The 19,388-nt window shown below is 37.7% G+C and overlaps 1 protein-coding gene across 3 annotated transcripts in view; it reads left to right on the top strand.

Moving 5' to 3' along the window:
- The first annotated feature begins 627 nt into the window (after window positions 1-627).
- Smurf2 (SMAD specific E3 ubiquitin protein ligase 2) overlaps window positions 628-19,388 on the top strand; it is a 109,082-nt gene continuing 90,321 nt past the window's right edge. The window contains exon 1 of one of the 3 annotated variants that reach the window (XM_046427736.2): window positions 628-739. In XM_046427736.2, the coding sequence (XP_046283692.1) occupies window positions 688-739 (52 nt within the window). In that variant the 5' untranslated portion in view covers window positions 628-687. Of the gene's footprint in view, window positions 740-9,700; window positions 9,735-19,388 lie in introns of those variants that run through there. The other 2 variants (XM_058573715.1, XM_058573714.1) reach the window with 2 other exon arrangements.

Consider the following 19,388-nt stretch of genomic DNA (forward strand, 5'->3'; position numbering starts at 1 on the left):
TGCACACAGTACCTCTAGGTGCCGCCAAGCCGTCGCAGCTTTGCGGCTTTGCGGGATCCTGCGCTAAGCCCCGAGACAGACCCAGGACAGCAGCGCACTCGTTCCCCGCGGGCCCGCGCCCCGGGCACCCGGCGCGCGCCCGCGCCCCGCCCAGGCCCCGCCCCGCCCCGCCAGCTCCGCCTCCTGTCTCCTCCCCGCCCCCCGAGCCGACGAGAGGTGGCGGCGGCGGCCCCAGGACCCGGTTCCCTCAGACAAGAGGGCGGGTGGAGGAGGAAGCGGCCGAGCCCCGGGTCCTGCTCCGGCGCGCCGAGCACCGCCTGCCTCAGCCGACTAGCCTCGTCGGCTCTGGGGTTCGCCGAGCCGGGTGGAGGGGAAAGGCCGCTGCGGCCGCGAGGCGGCGGCGGGGGCGCGGGCGGTGGCGGCGCGGCCGCGGCTGCCGCTTTGTTGTGCGGCCGGGGCCGGGGAAGGAGAAGTGGGAGGAGGGGGGAGCTCAGCGTCCCGCTCCCCCAGCGGCTCATGGCGACGACGCTCGGCACATCCGGGACCCTCCGGCCGAGGCGGCCGCGGCGCCGGCTGCTCGGGCCCCAGCCCCGGCCGCTGTGGTGACTCCCCCGCGCCTCGCCGTCGCCCCCGCCCCGCCTGCCGGCCCGGAGCGCCGCCGCCCCCGCCGCCCCCGCCGCCGGGGACATGTCTAACCCCGGAGGCCGGAGGAACGGGCCAGTCAAGCTGCGCCTGACAGGTGAGGGGGGTGGCGGGCGGCCGGGCAGCGGCGGGGTGGACCAGCCGGCGGGGGGTGCCTGTGGCCTTGGGCAGGGCCAGGGTCGCGATCAATGGTGCTTCGGGGGTCGCGGCGTGGGAAGGCCTAGTTCAGGGAGAGTCGTGGGAGGACCACTCGCGCGGGTTTGGAAATTCTTGAAAAAGCCAGGAGGTCTTTTTTGGAGGGGAGGGGTACGCCGGGCCGAATCTCTGGCGGATCTGAGGTCGGGACGTCTGGGCGGAGGAGCTCGCCTCTCTCCCCCACCGCGACCGCGAGCAGCCCCTGGGCTGCTGCCCAGGTGGGGTCGTGAAGGGGATTATTGAATCCGGTTGCTGACTGCGCGCAGTAAACACTCCTTAAAGATGGAGTGCTTAACGGGAGGGTGTGTGTGTGTGTTCCCGGGTTGTTAACTTGGACACCCACTTATGCCCGCGTGCAAAACCTTGACTCTCTGCTGCCGGCCAGTGTGGCCAGTGCCACACACCTTAAACTCACGTCTGAGGAGAGGGAAGGAGACTGAGGTTGACTTTTCCGGTGTGTCTGCCTGATCCCACAACTCGGGCTTATTGTACACTCTGTGTTTTGGAAGTGTTTGATTGTAGGGTAGCATGTTTTGTGTTGTTCCTTGTAGGCCGCAGAATGTGGCTCACAGTCTGACTTTAGATCTGCTGTAGAAACCCTTTTTTGGGGGGCGGGGGGGTAACATTTCTAAGTATGTGCTCATACAAACTTTCAAGCAAACTTTCTCTCATTCTCTCCCCTCTCCCCCTTCCCTTTTCTAAATGGAAAAGAATGTCCAGAGGGGTTTGCTAGATAGAAGACTATTCTTACAAAGTGTTTAGGATTCCATGTGCATGAAATCTTTAACGTTACAAGTATGTTTTGTTTACGTTGCCGTTTTTTGGTATTATATGAACTTGTCAGCTTCATTTTAAGGAAAAAATTTATTTGGTTTTAAAGTGTAATTGAAATCAGTGTAGTTATAGTAGTTTCATTATTTACCATTGATACGTTGTCCCCGTTTATGTTCGGATGTGTGTTGAGTAAATTTTCCTTAGAGGATTTGTGTGGATGTGCCCGAGTGTAAGAATAAACTGTAATTATGTTTGCCCACAGTAGACTTTGAGATTTATATGGACTAATTTTCTAGTCGAATACTCATGGCATATCCCGGTCCACTAGCTGAACTTTCTAGATAAAAACTTGCATTGAGTTTGGTATTTGAGAATTCAGCTTGAATGTATGTTGCCTGAAATTAAAAAAAATTTTACTTTCTTTACAGTTTTGCTTTCTCTAGGGAAAATTGCAAAGAATCATTAACTAAGTGGTTCTTAATAGAAACCCTAGGTTGGGGGATGCTTGTCCTTACCTCCCTTTCAATTTCCTTATTTTGGGGAAGTCAGTGGAAACCTTTATAAGGGATCTTTGTTGCTTTAGTTTATCTGTTGTTCTTATCAGGAGTCAGTTCTGTGCTAGCAGTCCTGGAAGGACTGTGAATCCTAGGTGTGCAAAAACTATTGAAACAGAATGATGTCATTTATTTCCCTCTAGGCTATATACATACAGAGAAAATAAGGGAGAAAACAGGGATTTTGATTTTCTGCAGGTAATATGAGTTTTGAGGCTTTTAGTGTGATTCACTAGATCTTGAAGTATTTTTCTGTGCTTCTTTACTGCATATGATTCATTATAAAAAATTCATAAGCAGAGTTTGTTAGGAAAGATTACACTTAGTTTTGGGGGTAGGGAAAGGAAACATTGAACTAAATAGAATGATTTTGTATATTTAGATTTTCCTGAAGAATTTTAAATACAATTGTAAAACAGCCCACATACTCTTACAGTTTCTTAAAGCCATTGGGAATTTGCCTCTGAATAGTTTTAAAGTTTGACAAATATTAACAACACCCCCTCCCCCACCATGTCTTTTGGTTACATATGATGGAATTTCTCCTGTTTTGCCAGAAAAGTTATCTTATATTTTTTCAGTTTTGTTCATCATTTACAAATTAGATAGTATAGATTTTAACAAATAGATCTCAAGAACTGGATTCAGTTAGCAGCTTTTTAGGACATAAACATTAAAGAGTTAGATGGAAAAGATTGTTTTGACTGACTGGATAAATGACAGGGCTGTGTTTGATGTTCATCCAGGAATTGGTCTGGAGCTGGTGCCCAACTTCTCAGTCCATCTTGAGGAGCCAAATAAAATATTTAACCTAGGCCTCATTTTATTTTATTTTTTTTTAAAGTTGATTCTTTGTTAAGACCTTAAGAAATGTTTGGCATACCTTTAGACGAAGCGTTTAACAGTTCATTTAGATCTGGGTTTCCTAATGGAGGGAAAAAAATTACCAAAAAAAAAAAAAAAAAAAAAACCAACCAAAAACAAAACAAAACCTTCAGAAAACAGCACATCCCACAGTGAATTTTGTTTGCTTTACAGTACATTAGGGTTGTAAGATGTTTTGAAATTATTGTTCTGTGCTTTTAGTTCATATCATACTAATATTTAAATTTGTAGTGTGCTTTTGATTCCAAGGTGCTTTATGAACTGTAGCTACTCAATTATATCCTTAACGTAGAATTGCTCATTTACTGAAAGGTGGTAACAATTCTTTTTTTTTTGAGATGCTAACATATCTTGCAGGAACACACACACACTCTCTGAAGGATAAGTATTTAAGTCACGATATCTCTGTCCACAATAGATAATAAGAGTTTTCCACATATTGTTCCTAAAACCACAGTTAATTAATGAACTTTTTTTTTGGTGCTAAGAAAGCGGGGCTAATCCCAAATTTTTTTTTGGTGCTAAGAAAGCGGGGCTAATCCCAAATTTGAGCTTCCTTAGAACATTGATGGTTAAAATCTGATTTGGTCCATCAAATTACTTTTTTCTTTTTTTTTAAAGGGAGAGAGAGAATTTCAATATTTATTTTTCAGTTTTCGGCGGACACAACATCTTTGTTTGTATGTGGTGCTGAGGATCGAACCCGGGCCGCACGCATGCCAGGCGAGCGAGCTACCGCTTGAGCCACATCCCCAGCCCTCAAATTACTTCTTTATGACACATTAACACTTGATCATTAAAATGGTCTGTGTGGCAATACTATCAATTTTTGACTAGTATTTCTAGTGCAAATTGATTCTACAAAGTGTAATTGGTATACTATGCTTATCTGATACAGGGTTTTCTTACAACAGTAAGAAATAGTTTGTATAGAAAGTACTCTTTATGTTTGCTTATAGTAAAAACAAAAAGGAGAGCATATATATATATTTTTAAATACCATATTGTTTTTAAAAAACAAAGGCTGGAAAAAGCAGTTCAGTGTAATTTCTATTATTTTAAATTCTTAGATATGGAGAAATAGTAGGTTATTTCTCTAGAACATTTATTTGAGACTTTTTGTAAGTTTGATGTTTTTGTATGCTATTTCTCATCTTATTATCTTATAAAAATCTTGGTAGTAAGGTTAACTGGATCTATAAATTAAAGAAAATTAATTTTAAAATCCTACTTTATTCTGGTTAATGTTATTTAATTGTGTATTTTATTGATAACAAACCTTTAAAAATTACAACTTGATTGCACCTTGCAGGTTTCTGTACACCATAATGACTTCTTTTAGGGACATTAGTGATTGATTTGAAAGTCCCCAGTTCATATTATTTTCTTGGTTTCTGAGGAGGAAGCCAGTGTGGCTTTGCTCTTTCCTTTTCTCTTAAGTTCTCTCTTGTTGTCTAACCTCCTTCAGACAGGGAGCAGAACATGCCTAGGTGCTTCACACAGTTTGGGTTTCTTGGTGAGTGAAGTGTGTGTGTGTGTGTGTGTGTGTGTGTGTTTGTTTTAATCATGGCTTCTACTTTTTTCTGTTGGTTGACTATTATCGTCACAACATTTATTTAGCACATAATTCAATTTTCAAGGTAAATGAAAGGTCACACTTAAGGAACACAAATATTTTATTTTAGTCATTTTTGGTGAAAGCCTTTTAAAGATATAGTATTCCTACTTTTTAAAAGTAGGCCATACTTAACAGACTATAATGTTGTCCTTGTGATTCATTATTATGAATATAAATTGTTGTATAATTACAATAGGGCAGAGTGAGAATATCATCATGGTCTGTAGGCAGTACTATTTGACCCTGGCTAAATATGATATGTTGTTTAACTTTGTGTTCTTACTGATTTTTCTCTCTTGACTTTTTTTTTTTTTTTTTTTTTTTTGGTGTTACTTTCATGTTTAGGACCTGGATCCTTGTAATACACTATTGTAATCAGCATTATTACATATTTATGACACAAATGTATTAAGTGCAAGACATTGTCATGTTCACATCTATTATCACTTTTTAATTCTCACAATAGCTCTGTGAAATAAGAGATTAAGTACATGTTAGAACCCAAATTATCTGTCTCTATAGAAAGGCTGTTTCAAATGAATTAAGAGTTGTGTGGAAAAATAAAATAAATACATTACATTCATTTGGAATTACCTTCACCCCTTGCAGTTCTTTCTTACCTTTTAAGGTTCAACTCAAGGATTATCATTATCCCTAGAACTTTTCCTGACCTGTATTGACCCCTATGACTCTTAAGAAATTCTTTCTCCATTATCAAACCTAACTCCTGGTAGGCATTTATTGTAAATATGTACGCTGTAAACTCCATGAAGGCAAGGTCCTTGTGTCAGCATGGATTAGGAGCTTTTTAGTTTTTTATTGAATGAATGCAGAGATACAAGTAGTTCTGTATATAGTTGTACATGTAGTTTGTTATGGCTAATGCACTGGATGTGAGTGATGAGATGAGGCTATTGACAAATTAGCTTACTTAGGATATTACTATAGTTTTCCAAGAAGTTAAAAATAAAACTTATTTTAAGATGGTGGGAACCATTAAAGTATTTGAAGCTTTGGTATATTTTCTAATTAAAAACAGTCTGGGGGGCTGGGACTGTAGCTCAGTGGCAGAGTGCTTGCCTAGCATGTGTGAGGCACTGGGTTTGATCCTAAGCACCACATAAAAATAAGCAAATAAAGGCATTCTGTTAATCTACAACTAAAATAAATAAATAAATAAATAAAAGGTTTATTTAAAAAAAAACAGTCTGGGAATGACGTGGAGGATAGGATTCCAATAGGATCTGTGAAGACTGGCTTTAAGATAATCAGTTAAGGGGGTTTGATAGTGACCATTATTCAGATTTTTTTTTGTTCTAACACTTCCAAATTTTGTTATTACAAATAATTTCTGTAAACATCTTGGTGTAGATAATAATTTTTTAAAAAGTACTATGTTTTAGGATATTTCCAAAGAAAGTGTGTTACTGGGTTTAGGTGTATTGATATTTTTTACGTTCTTGACTAAATTTTCTTTAGGCTGATTTCTAAAAGAGTTGTGCCTATTAGAGCAGTAATGAATGAATAGTGTCTTTAAAAACAAAACAAAAAACTATCCCATCATAATAATTGGCTTTTATTTTAAAAAGTCTTTGTTAGTTTATGTTATTTATATTTTATGTTAGTTTTATTATTTAAACGTTTACTTATGAAGTTGAATATTTTCTTCTGCTTACTAATTATATTTTTCATTGTTGAGTTGTTTGGCCTTGTTCTAGTTTTCTAGTCCCTAAGACTTAGTGTTTTTCTTATTGATCTGCCTGAGACTTTAAAATATATTAATTTGTTGTCATATTTGATAATAACATCTCTATGGTACTCTTTGTCTTTTAATTTTGACTGTTTTTGGACATGCAGAAATTTGTTATTTTAGGAGTCAAATTTGTTCGACTTTTGTGAAGTTTTTTTTTTTGTTATTTTATTTGTTGTAATTGTTATTTTTATACTTAGGAAGGCCCATTTCTTTGAGAAACTTGGTATTTAAATTCATTTTATTTTAGTGTCTTTAAAAAATGGTGTAAGAAGCTAGGAGTGGTGATGCATGCCTAAAATCCCACTGACTCAGGAGGCTGAGGCAGGAGGATCGAAAGTTTAAGGCCAGACTCAGTATTTTAGTGAGACCCTGTTTAAAAATAAAGAATAAAAAAAGGACTGGACATGTAGCTTGGTGGCAAAGCATCCCTTAGTGTTCAATCCCCAGTAACTCCCCCCAAGAGGTTTAAGAAACCATTTACCCTCAAATTGCCATTTTAGCCTGCTCATCAATATTTATTAACCAATTCTTCCTTTCCACAGTGTTTGTGATATTTATTTCAGTTTAATTACTGAGAGTCAAATCTGTCTCTTGATAATGCTGTAGTTTTTTTTTTATTATTATAGCATTATAATTTAATTTAATATTCTCACTGTGGCATAGGAGTGTAGGTCAGTGGTAGAGTGCATGTTTAGCATTCTGAGACCCTGGGTTTAAATTGCCAGCCCTCCAAACCCTCCCACAAAAAAATCCCATTAGGCCAAAATATTTTTTTTTTCACTAATTTGCTCTGTGTGTGTGTGTGTGTGTGTATGCACACACACACGGGATACATGTGTTTTACCAGGAATAGAATCAGGAGCTCTACCACTGTCACATCCCCCTAAGTTGCCCCAGGCTGGCCTTGAATTTGAGCTCCTCCTGCCCCAGCTTCCCGAGTCTGGGATTATAGGTCTGTGGCACTGTGCCTGGCTCACTCATTTGCTCTTTGGTATAAATATGGAACTCTAAAGAGAAATTTTATTTGTATTATTGTGAGAATTGCACTTTGTGAAAATGAGGTATTTAAGTATACTTAGTTTTCTCACCCAGGAGACTGCTTTTTTAAATTTTATTTTATTTTTTTACATTTCTTCAAGATTTGATCCATTTTGATTAGGATAGTTTTATAATTTTCTTCTTGTATATTAACTTAATTTCAGCTAACTTATATTTCTGGTACTTATTGTTATTTTCTAATCTTAGCTATAACTTGTATTTAGGAATGCAGTTACATGTTTTTTTGCTTTATTAGAGCAATTTTCCCAGGTAGACATTGAGCTTATTAATATTTCACTTGATGCTAGTTTTTCTAGTGATCAGTTTTTGGCATTTTATTTTTTAAATAATTTTCAGTTGTGGATGGACACAATACCTTTATTTATTTTTTTATGTGGTGCTGCTGGTTGAACCCAGTGCTTCACACATTCTAGGCAAGTGCTCTGTCACTGAGCTACAGCCCCAGCCAAGTTTTGGGTACATTTTACAATTGACCATAAATATCAAAAAATTTTTTTGCTGGCCACAGTAGTGCATGCCTCGAACTTGCAATCTTCTAGCCTCAGCCCCCTGAGTAGCTGGGATTATAGGTTTGAGCCACATGCCCAGCTGATAATTTTTATTACAGTGCCATGAATGGAGAAATAGTGTATGTGAAAAATATAAGAAATCAGAATAAGCCTAGTTTGGGCCTTACATTTTTCTTTTTAAAATTTTTATTGCGTACCTCAAAATTTTAAATTAGTTTTCATTTCTTACTGATAAATGTGGATTGCCGCAAGCTTGACTTTAATAAAGTTTACCTGTCTGCCAGCCATCAGCCCCTTCAAATCAGTTTTGGAAAAGGTGGGATATAAAGAAAAACATATCTATCATTACACATTATACACATGTATTGAAACATCCCACTATACCCCATAAATATGTACAATTATTATGTGTCAATTAAAAAAGAGTAAATATCTAAAATGTGACCACAGAAAGGGTTGTTCTGTTAAATGTGGGTTGGATTATGAGTACTTACTGCTTTTGCTTATTTTTTTCTACAAGACAAAAGAAAGAAAATTATATTAAAATCTAACTAGACTATTTTGACGACTGCATTCCTGAGAACTGCCACAAAGCAGAAACCCATAATGGAGATTATATTTTTCTTTCTTCCTTCCTTCCTGCCTTTCTTTCTTTCTTCTAATTTGTTGTACATGATAGCAGAATGCATTTCAGTTCGTAGTATACAAATGGAGCACAGTTTTCCATTTCTTTGCTTGTACACAAAGTAGAGTCCACCATTCTTGTCTTTATACATGTACCTAGGATTGTATTTTCTCTGTAAGATATACTTGGTAATTTTATGGAAGGCAGTCAGAATATTGTGGAAAGAGTATAGAATCTGGAGACAGAAAATTTGGGTTCACTTCCTGATTATGCCACTTACAAGTTTTGTGCCCTGAAGCAAATCACGCATTTTCTCTGTGCCTGTGCCTTTAGTTTTAAATGCATGTTTAAAATGACAGTGTTATTTTAAAAGTCTGCAAGAAAAGAAATAGTGTATGTGAAAAATACTGTTTAATCTGTAAAATTTTATATAAATATATTTTGTTATTTTTGACCAAGATTGTGTTAAAATAAATTAGAGCCAATTTTCTATTTTATATGAGCAGATGCAGATAACAGTGACTAATACAGATATTGATTTAAATGATATGCATTGCTGGTGGGACTGCAAATTGGTGCAACCACTCTGGAAAGCAGTAGGAGATTCTTTAGAAATTTTGGAATGGAATCACCATTGACCAAGTTATTCCACTCCCTGGCATATATCCTAAAGACTTAAAATCAGCATAGTGTAGTGATATGGCCATATCCGTGTTTATAGCAGCTCAATTCACAATACCTATGCTATGGAACCAACCTAGGTGCCCTTCAGCAGATGAATGGATAAAGAAACTGGTATATATACACATTGGAATATTACTCAGTCATAAAGAAGAATGAAATTATGGCATTTGCTGGTAAGTGGAGACTATTATGCTGAGTGAAATAAGCTAATCCCCAAAACCCAAAGATCAAATATGTTCTCTCTGGTATGCAGATGCTGACTCACAATTGGAGGGCTATGGAGCCGGAGGTTCATGGATTGGATGGGGGAATGGGGAACATGGCGATGGAAAAGACAGAATGAATTGGACATAACTTTCCCATGTTCATATATGGATACATGACCAGTGTAACTCCACATCATGTACAACCACAAGAATGGGAAGTTATACTCCATGTATGTATAACATGTCAACATACATTCTACTGACATGTGTAACTAAAAAAGAATAAATAAAAAAATTGAAAAAAAAATGATCTGTCTATTAAGATAGGCATAAAATATCTTGTACCTTGGAGAACCAGTGTATCGTAAGGTGTTTAAATTACTGTATTTTGGGCTGGGGATGTGGCTCAAGTGGTAGCGCGCTTGCCTGGCATGCGTGCGGCCCGGGTTCGATCCTCAGCACCACATAAAACAAAGATGTTGTGTCCGCCGAAAACGAAAAATAAATAAATAAATAAATAAATATTAAAAAAAAATTACTGTATTTGTGCTATTGTATGCAACCATTGTGTGAAATATTAAAAAAATGCTGGTGTTACTTAAAAATCATTTATGTATAAACTTTTTGGAATAAGAGTAGGATGCATGAAATACTTGAGAATACACGTTAATGCAGTGGTGATGATTATGTGCTGAAATAGTTATCTTTTTTTTTTTTTTATTAGAGATTTCACCCAGGTGCGCTTTACCCCTGGGATACATTCCGAGTTCTTTTTTTTTTTTTTTTTTTAATTTTGAGACAGTGTTTCACTAAATTGCTGAGGCTGGCCTGGAACTTGTGATCTTCCTGCCTTAGCCTCCTGAGTCCCTGGGATTTCAGGCATGTGTCACCACACCCAGCTAAATACTGTATCTTAAAGTACTCTAGCAGACAAACAATTGTACTTCTCTCTTCCTTCCCTCCCCAAATTTTTGTTAATAAGCAGACCTTTGGAGGATAGTTTTTAGATAATTTAGGATTGGGGATGGAGGCTGTAGATGGGGCCTCTGTTTGGAGCAAGTATTTATGATTTGATTTATTTCCATGTAGTGGGGCTGGCACTTTCAAAAATAGCCTGTAGTTTCACCTCTTGCCAGTAGATGGAGATATTTCTGTGCAGGTACGTAGATGTCAAGCTTGAGGAAGGCTTGTGAAACTGAAACCCAAGGTCTATATCAGTGTATTTGGGTTAAATTTAATTGAAGGATTAGAAACTGAAACATGACCCAAACTTCTAATGAAAATCCATACTTCAGTATAGTTTTCTCACATAAATTCTTTAAATACTACATGCTGTAGAAGGAGAAACAAAAATTATTTCATCCTATCAGGATTACAAACTAATTAATTCTACTTTTATTTTTGTATGATCCTTCATTATTGGGTTTTGAATATAACTTTCTTCTTCCAGTGAGGAATAAAACATGTTGGTTGGATTGGGAATTTTGTAAAGGAAGGATGGAAAAATCCTTAAAATTTAAGATAAGTAATGTGACATTAGATATATTCAAAATACTATCTCTAACATAGTATTTGATACATAATGTATCCTCAGTAAATGTGAATTAAAGAGTGATGAAATTCAAAGAGGCTTTCATTGTTGTTAGGACCTCACTTAAAACAAATAATAAGATTTTTTTTTGTGATATCATTGAATTAACTGACATCTATATCTTAGTAATTTTGATGACATTAAGATATAATGATAGAGGATTGCCAGGAGCAATGATGCATGCCTGTGATTTCAGGGGCTCTGGAGGTTGAGGCAGGAGGATCAAGAGTTCAAAGCCAGTCTCAGCAATGGCTAGGGGCTCAGCAACTCAAGTGAGACCGTCTCTAAATAAAATACAAAATAGGGCTGGGGATGTGGAGCAGTAGTTCAGATTCCCTGAGTTCAATCCCTGGTACCTCGCACCCACAAAAGAAGACTGAGGAGTTCTTTTGTTAATATTTGATTTGATTAACAAAACTCCTTTACTGTGCTCTACAAATTTAGCTTCTTAACAAAATAAAGACCAGACTAATATCCACTAGATATACACCTGTAGAGTATCACCTAAAAAATTTCACTTGCATGAGTAGTCTGTCAATATTAGGAAGATGATTTAGTAATTTGATAATTATTTCAGAGCTCTGTGGGGTTTTTTGTTTTTGTTTGTGATACTGAGGCTTGAATCTAGGACCTAGTGCATGCTAGGCAAATACTGTGCCACTGAGCTACATCCCCTGTACTTTTAAAAATTTTATTTTGAAGCAGGGTCTTTCTAAATTGCCCAGGCTGGCCTTGAACTTGTGATCCTTCGGCTTCAGCCTTCCCAGTGTGCACCATCATTCTTGGCTAAGAACTCTGATTTTAAAGTGTTTGCTTTTTTGGGGCTGGGGTTGTAGCTCAGTGGAAGTGTGCTTGCCTAGCATGTGTGAGGCACTGGGTTCGATCCTCTGCACCATATAAATAAAGGTACACTGACAAGTAAAAAAAATATTTAAAAAATTTTTAATTTTTAATTTTTTGCTTTTTAAATTTCTCATTTCCTTACTATTCAGATCTTGTCTTTGTAGGTATTCTGAACTGGAAAAAGTGAAATGGAGGGCTGGGGATGTGGCTCAAGCGGTAGCGCGCTTGCCTGACATGCATGCGGCTTGGGTTTGATCCTCAGCACCACATACAAAGATGTTGTGTCCCCCGAAAACTAAGAAATAAATATTAAAATTCTCTCTCTCTCTCTCTCTGTCTCTGTCTCCCCCTCTCCCCCTCCCCCTCCCTCCCTCCCTCTCTCCTCTCCCCTCTCTCCCCTCTCTCTCTATTAAAAAAAAAAAAGTGAAATGGACACCTTTAATTTGATGAAAATGGTTTTAAAAACTCTTATGAAGGAATTAATAATAGATTCTCAAGGGAATAGTTGGTACCGATTTTTAAAATTTAGGATAGGTACATCAAAAGTTCTTTGTAATAAAATTTGAATTCTTGTATAATTTAGTTTCTTATTTTCTAGTTGTTTTACACTTTTCTTATTTTTAGCTTATGTAGGAAACTGACATTTTTATTACTTTAAAATGAGGGTTGGTGATGATAGTTTAATTTCCTCTGATTTCTAGTTAGTTGGCTCTTAACTATCCATGAAGAAGACTTGGATTAGGGTGAAATTTGTTCATGTTTTCCTATTCATTCAGTAAACATTTTCTAAGAGTCTTACATGTATCTAACACTGAGGTTTAGGCCTGAGATTGGAAGAAGAGGTTAGGACAGTGATCTTGCTGTCAGAGAACTTGCAGTGAAAACAGACTGATGAGAGGACTTGATGGATGAAATAACTAAATAGTGTTACAGTTAGAAATATGCAGTGGGGTGAAATAAAAGAATGAAAGCTCATGGATATTTTTAGGGAGACTTTGTTTCTAATTTCTAAAAATTGAACAGTCTATCATATTTTCTACCCTCCTTTTTATAAAAGAAAGGTACATTGCTCAGCTATCCCAAATGGGACATTGTCCTGTGGTAAGAGGGCCTTCCAGGCCACCAGAGACAAATCCAAATATTAGTGAAGTAGGTTGAGAAGGCATGGCTCCAATGACTGGGTAACTTTTTTTTTTTTGGGGGGGGGGTGGTACTGGGGAATGCACTTAGGGCCTCATGCTTGCTAGACAAGTACTCTACCACTGATCTGCACCCCCAAACATGGGTAATAGCTTTTCACAAGACATTGGTAATTTCCATTCTTTAATTTTCAACAGAATGGAAGAACTTAAGTTATTAGGGAAATCAAATGCCTTTATTTTCCAGAAAATTTTTAATAATTACAGATTTTTGTTATTTCTTGACATATGTAACTCAATTAAATTTTTTTTTTTTTTTTAACCAAGGATTGGACTCAGGGACACTTGACCACTGAGCCACATCCCTAGCCCTGTTTTGTATTTAGAGACAGGGTCTCACTGAGTTGCTTAGTGCTAAATTACTGAGGCTGGCCTTGAACTTGCAGTCCTCCTACCTCAGCCTTCTGAGATTCTGGGATTGCATGTGCTACCATGCCCAGCTTTATTAGTCTTTTTTAAAAAATAAACTTTAGGGCTGGAGTTGTAGCTCAGTGGTTAGAGTGCTTTCTTGCATGTGTGAGGCACTGGGTTCTATCCTTAGTACCACATAAATATAAAAAATAAAGGTATTATATCCATCTATAACTAAATATTTTAAAAAATAAACTTTAAGTTTTAGAATTAAGATTTACAGAATGATTATGAAGTTACCACGGAAAATTCATATATTTCCCATACTCAGTTTCTCCTCTTATTAATCTTACATTAGTATTGTACATTTGTCACAGTTAATGAACCAGTAAGGGTACACTGTTATTAACTGAAATCCATACATTAGTCAGATTATTTTTTCCCTATTTCTCATTGTTTTTATTCCTAATAGATTGGAACTTCTTGCAGGGCAGAAGTGAGTGTGTGTGTGTGTGTGTGTGTGTGTGTATGTGTGTGTTGCATTTACCTGGTATATGAACACTTACTTCTTCCTCACTTGGTGAGAAAATTATTTAGGGAGGTCACATATGAATTTTCCGAGTCCCATAGCAAGTTCATTTTGAATTGGTACTGGAGTCATATTTTGTCATATCCAGTTTGCTAAGTACAAAGGTGGATTTATTGTGAAAAATAATGGATATTAATTTTTAGGACCCAATCTGAGGGACTGGGAAGTACTCTAGCAATCTGTTTACATGGTCCTTTTTAAAATAATGTTTTCTTGGTGTAGAGTACATGCATAGAAAAAGTACAAAAATTTTAAGCATATGTAGTTTAGCATTTTTCAGAACTGAACACATTTATATAACCAGCATATAGATCAAGAAACAGAATATTGCCAATATATGATTACAGATTTTTGAAGTTTGCAAACTTATTTTAATCAGCTAAGATTGCTGTCTTTTTACTCCAACTTCCCCTCTGTTACACTTATCGTGTTGGGTGGCAGTGGAATGAATGGCTGTGGGCATTTTGGGATCTGACTGTGAGGAAAGTGATTTGGGAATACATTTGGTTGGGTTTTAGCAGGTTATATTTCTGTGGTTCACAGTCTGTCTATGTGTAATCAGGGCATTGCTAGCCATCCCATATAGGAATGGTTTCTAAAAATACTTCCTGTTTTGCTAACCCATTTGGTATTGTGGCATAAACCTCTGCGGAGCTAGAGGTAATACAGTGGTATGAATGTGTCTTATGTCATCTGGCACATGAAGTATGATGAGTACAGGGAAAATAAGGTTTGGTACTAAAAATTAGTTGGTGGAAAATTATTCCAGTTCTTATAGCTTTATTTGAAAAACACTTAAGAGTTTTCCCAAGTTTGACAATCCTAAAGTTTACAAAGCAGTACAGAAAATGACCCTTTGCTTAAAGAAACGTCTAAGCCATCAATTAACAACAAAAATGTGTTCAATTAGCCCAACACGGTATTGCACACTTGTAATCCCAGTGGCTTGGGAGGCTGAGGCAGGAGGATCAAGAGTTCAAAGCCAGCCTCAGCAATTTATTGAAGCACTGAGACCCTGTCTCTAAATAAAATACAAAATAGGGCTGGGGATGTGATCAGTGGTCAAGTGCCTCTGAGTTCAAGTGCCCCTTGTGCCCCACCCCCCCAACAAAAAAATTTTAACTATGCCAGATGAAAGATTGAATTATTTTTCTGTTCTCCCAATAGAAAATGACATAAAACTCATGAAAAATTATGGTACTGATATAAAGATTGACATATAAATCAGTAGAGTAGAACTGAGTACAGAAAGCAATTTGTACATCTGTGGTTGTTATGGTTTGAATTTTAAATGTCCTCCAGAAGCTGATGTGTTGAAGACTGGGTCCTAACTTTGGCAGCAGTGTTGAGAGGTGGGGCTTTTGGGAAGTGGTTGGATCATGAGGGGTATGACCTCATTAATGGATTAATTCAATGATAGGTTCCTAACTTAATGGGTTGGTAGCAGGTAGTGGTAGAAACTCCAGAGTTGGAATCCTAATTGGAGGAAGTAGGATATTTGGGGATGTGCCCTTGAAGGGTATAACTTGTCCCCAGCCTCTTCTGTCTCTCTCAGCCACCATGAGGTAAGGATCTCTGCCATGTGCTATCTGCCATGATGTTCTCCTTTACCACAGGTCTGTAGTGGGACCAGGTGCCATGGACTGAAACTTCTCAAACCATGAGCCAAAAACCTTGTTTATCTCAGGTATTTTGTCACAGTGATAGAAAGCTGGCTAACATGGTAGCTAGTTGATTTTTGATGAGGGTGCCCAGATTCAATGAAGAAAGATGACTTTTATCAATAGTGTTAGAATAACTAGATATTCCCTTATGCAAGAAAAATTGAATTCCTCCCTCATACCATATACAAAATTAACTCAAAATGGATTAAAGATAAAACATAAAAACTAGGGGCTGGGGATGTGGCTTAAGCGGTAGTGCACTCGCCTGGCACTCGTGCGTCCCAGGTTTGATCCTCAGCACCACATACAAACAAAGATGTTGTGTCTGCCAAAAACTAAAAAATAAATATTAAAAATTCTCTCTCTTAAAAAAAAATATAAAAACTAAATCCATAAAACTCTTAGATGGGAATACAAGACATTGGATAGGCAGTGATTTCTAAAAATTGACACTAAAAGCGCAAGCAACCAAAGAACAAAATAGGTAATTGTGTTTCATCAAAATTAAAGATCTTATTCCTCAAAGGACACCATCAAGAAAGTGAAAAAACAATTTACAGAATGGGAGAAAATATTTGCAAATCATATATTTGATAAGTATCTATTATATAGAATATATAAAGAACTTTTACAGCTTAACAATGAAAGGAAAACCGACCCAATTAAAAAATGGCAAAGGATTTGAAATAATAGATGTTTCTCCAAAGAAGATATTTCAGTGACCAATAAATGTGAAAAGATGCTGAAATATTATAAACCTTAGCCAGGCTTGGTGGTTCATGCCGGAAATCCCAGCGGCTCAGGAGGCTAAGGCAAGAGATCCTGAGTTAAAAGTCAGCTTCAGCAACTTAGTGAGGCCCTAAGCAACTCAGTGAGACCCCATCTCTAAATAAAATACAAAAAAAGGGAGGTGGTGCTGGGGGTGTGGCTCAGGGGTTAAGTGCCCCTGTGTTCAATCCCTGGTAGCAAAACCAAAACAACAACAACAACAACAACAAAAACCCAAAAAGTATATATCCCCCCACATACCTCTTAGGGAAATGCAAATCACAATTACAAATCAGATAACTAGTTTATACTCACCAAAGTCTATAATAAAACTAGAGGCCATTATGTTAAGCAAAATAAATCAAACTCTGGTCAAGGAACAACTGTTTTCTCTCATATGCAAAAATCTGTAGAGGAAAAAGAAAGGTGGGGGCAGATCTCATGATAATCAAAGGGAGATCAACAAAGGAAAGGAACCTAGGGGTGGGAGGTGGGGCAGTTCTGGGGAGTGAAACTGGCTAAATTATATTATTATATTTGTGCATATATGAATATGTAGCAATAAATCCCATCATTATGTACAACAAAATGCACTAATAAAAATGTGAAAAAAAGGGGTTGGGGTTATAGCTCAGCCGTAGAGCGCTTGCCTTGCACATGTGAGGCACTGGGTTCAATCCTCAGCACCACATATAAATAAATAAATAAAGATGTTGTGTCCATCTTAAAATCTTTAAAAAATGTGAAAAAAGTCTACAATAAAAAAAAAAAACAGGAAAATAAGTATTCTAACAGATGTGGAGAAATTGGAACCTTATGCATTATTAGTGGGAATGTAAAATGGTTCAACTACTGTAGTAAACAGTTTGGCAATTCCTCAGAAAGTTAAACACAGATTACCATCTGACTCATCAATTCCATTCCTAGGTATACATAGAGAATTGAAGATGCATTCTCATAAAACTTGTGCATTGTAGCTTTATTCATAAAAGCCAAAATAGTTGGGTGGAAACAACCCATATATACAGTAACTGATGAATGGATTAAAAAAAGATGGCATATTTATGCAGTGGAATATTACTTAGCTGTAAACAAGGATATAGTATCAATATGTGCTAAGCATGGATGGACCTGTTTGAAAGACGTCAGACACATGGGGTTCCACTTGGCAAATCCATAGAAACAGAAAGTAGATTTCTGGTTACCAGAGGATGGGGAGGGAGAGTGATTTATAATAGGTAGTATAGTTTCTTCTTGGGATAATAGAAATGTTCTGGAATTAGGTAATGGTGATGATGGTTCAGCATTGTGAATATATTAAAAGCTATTGAATTGTATAGTTTAAAATGGTGGATTTCATGTTTATATAACTTTTATCTCAAAACAAATTTCAAAAAGCCTGTAACAAAAATATTGTTATTTTCTGGTTTTTATAATGTTTGTGATATTTGTCAGCTTATTAAAATTTGTGAGTTATTGTCTTACTCTTAAGTTGAATATCTACTCTCATGCCTAATTCTGTATTATTAATAAAGTAGGGTCCTCATACTGTATAAATTCTAGTCTTCACATGTACCCCAGGATGTATATTAGGATCATATAAAATTGTTGAAGAACTCTTATTTTTAAGCATGGGGGATTAAAACACCATGTTTGTTTGTGCTCTAACCCCAAACCCCATTTAACGAGATAAAGGGATTAGTATGAAGATACAGGAGCAGGCCAGATACTTGGGAGGCTTTGGTGGGAGAATCACTTGAGTCCATAAGTTCAAGACCAGCTTGGTCAACATAGCAAGACCCTTTCTCAATAACAAGAAAAACAAAACTGGGCTGGGTGAGTGGCTCACACCTGTAATCCCAGCAGCTTATGAGGCTGAAGCAGGAGGATCATGAGTTCAAAGCCAGCCTCAGCAACTTAGTTAGACCCTGTCTCAAAATAAAATACAAAAGAGACCTGGGGTTGTGGCTCAGTGGTATAGCACTTGCCTGGCACACGTGAGGCACTGGGTTCAGTCCTCAGCACCACATTAAAAAAGAAAAATAGAAAAAGAACAGGAGACAGTAAATAAGTAATGTCAAAAAATTTCAAGAAATAATTACAGAAGGTTATTTAGCTGAGAAAATGGAATATAAAATATCCGTAAAGTAAGATATAAAGTCAGAATTCCAGCTAGTTCATATCACAAATCTCTAGAAAGACTGAAGAATTGGAGGCAGCAGTGTCTCTGAGGGTGTAGGTGAGCTATGTGACTGAAAGCTAGAAGTGATTTAAAGTCTGTGAAAGGTTCTGTATATACCTCATCCAGCTCAGGCCAGTGACTGTTCTTCTCCCACCCTCAAAAAGCTCAAGACTTATTTTGTGGAGAAAGATAACCAAATGGGTTCCAGACCCTAGAGATACTTGGCACTGTAGAAGTGGGAGGAAAAATGCTCACCTGAAAATGAGGAGACTGGCTACATCTTACATGGTGAAACTCTCAGCCACCTTGCTCTCCAAGCCAAGTGTGTTTTTTAACCTTTATGAACATTTTTTTTCTGTTAAAAAAAAATTGGATAGCCTCAGAAGAAACACTTCTGAAATTTGGAGTTTCCCACAGAAATAGCCAGATCATCTTGCCATACACTCTGTAATGGAAGCCATCAGTTGCCAAGTGGGGAAGGAGAGGTCTTACCACCCAGACATTAGACTTTTCACTTTCACATTAGAAATGGCATCAGCTTCTCAACAGCAATACCAGAGGGAGGAAGATGATGGAGCAATGTCTTCAAATTTCTGAGGGAAGATAATTTCTAGCCCAGAACCTAACCACATGTTTAGTCAAGGGTGAAGGCAGAAATAAAGGCATTTTGGAACATGTCACATTTCAAGAAATTATT

The sequence above is a fragment of the Marmota monax genome, unplaced genomic scaffold, assembly GCF_021218885.2.
Source record: "Marmota monax isolate L192 unplaced genomic scaffold, Marmota_monax_Labrador192_F-V1.1 WCK01_AAM20220418_F8-fsc00285, whole genome shotgun sequence".
Lineage (NCBI taxonomy): Eukaryota > Metazoa > Chordata > Mammalia > Rodentia > Sciuridae > Marmota > Marmota monax.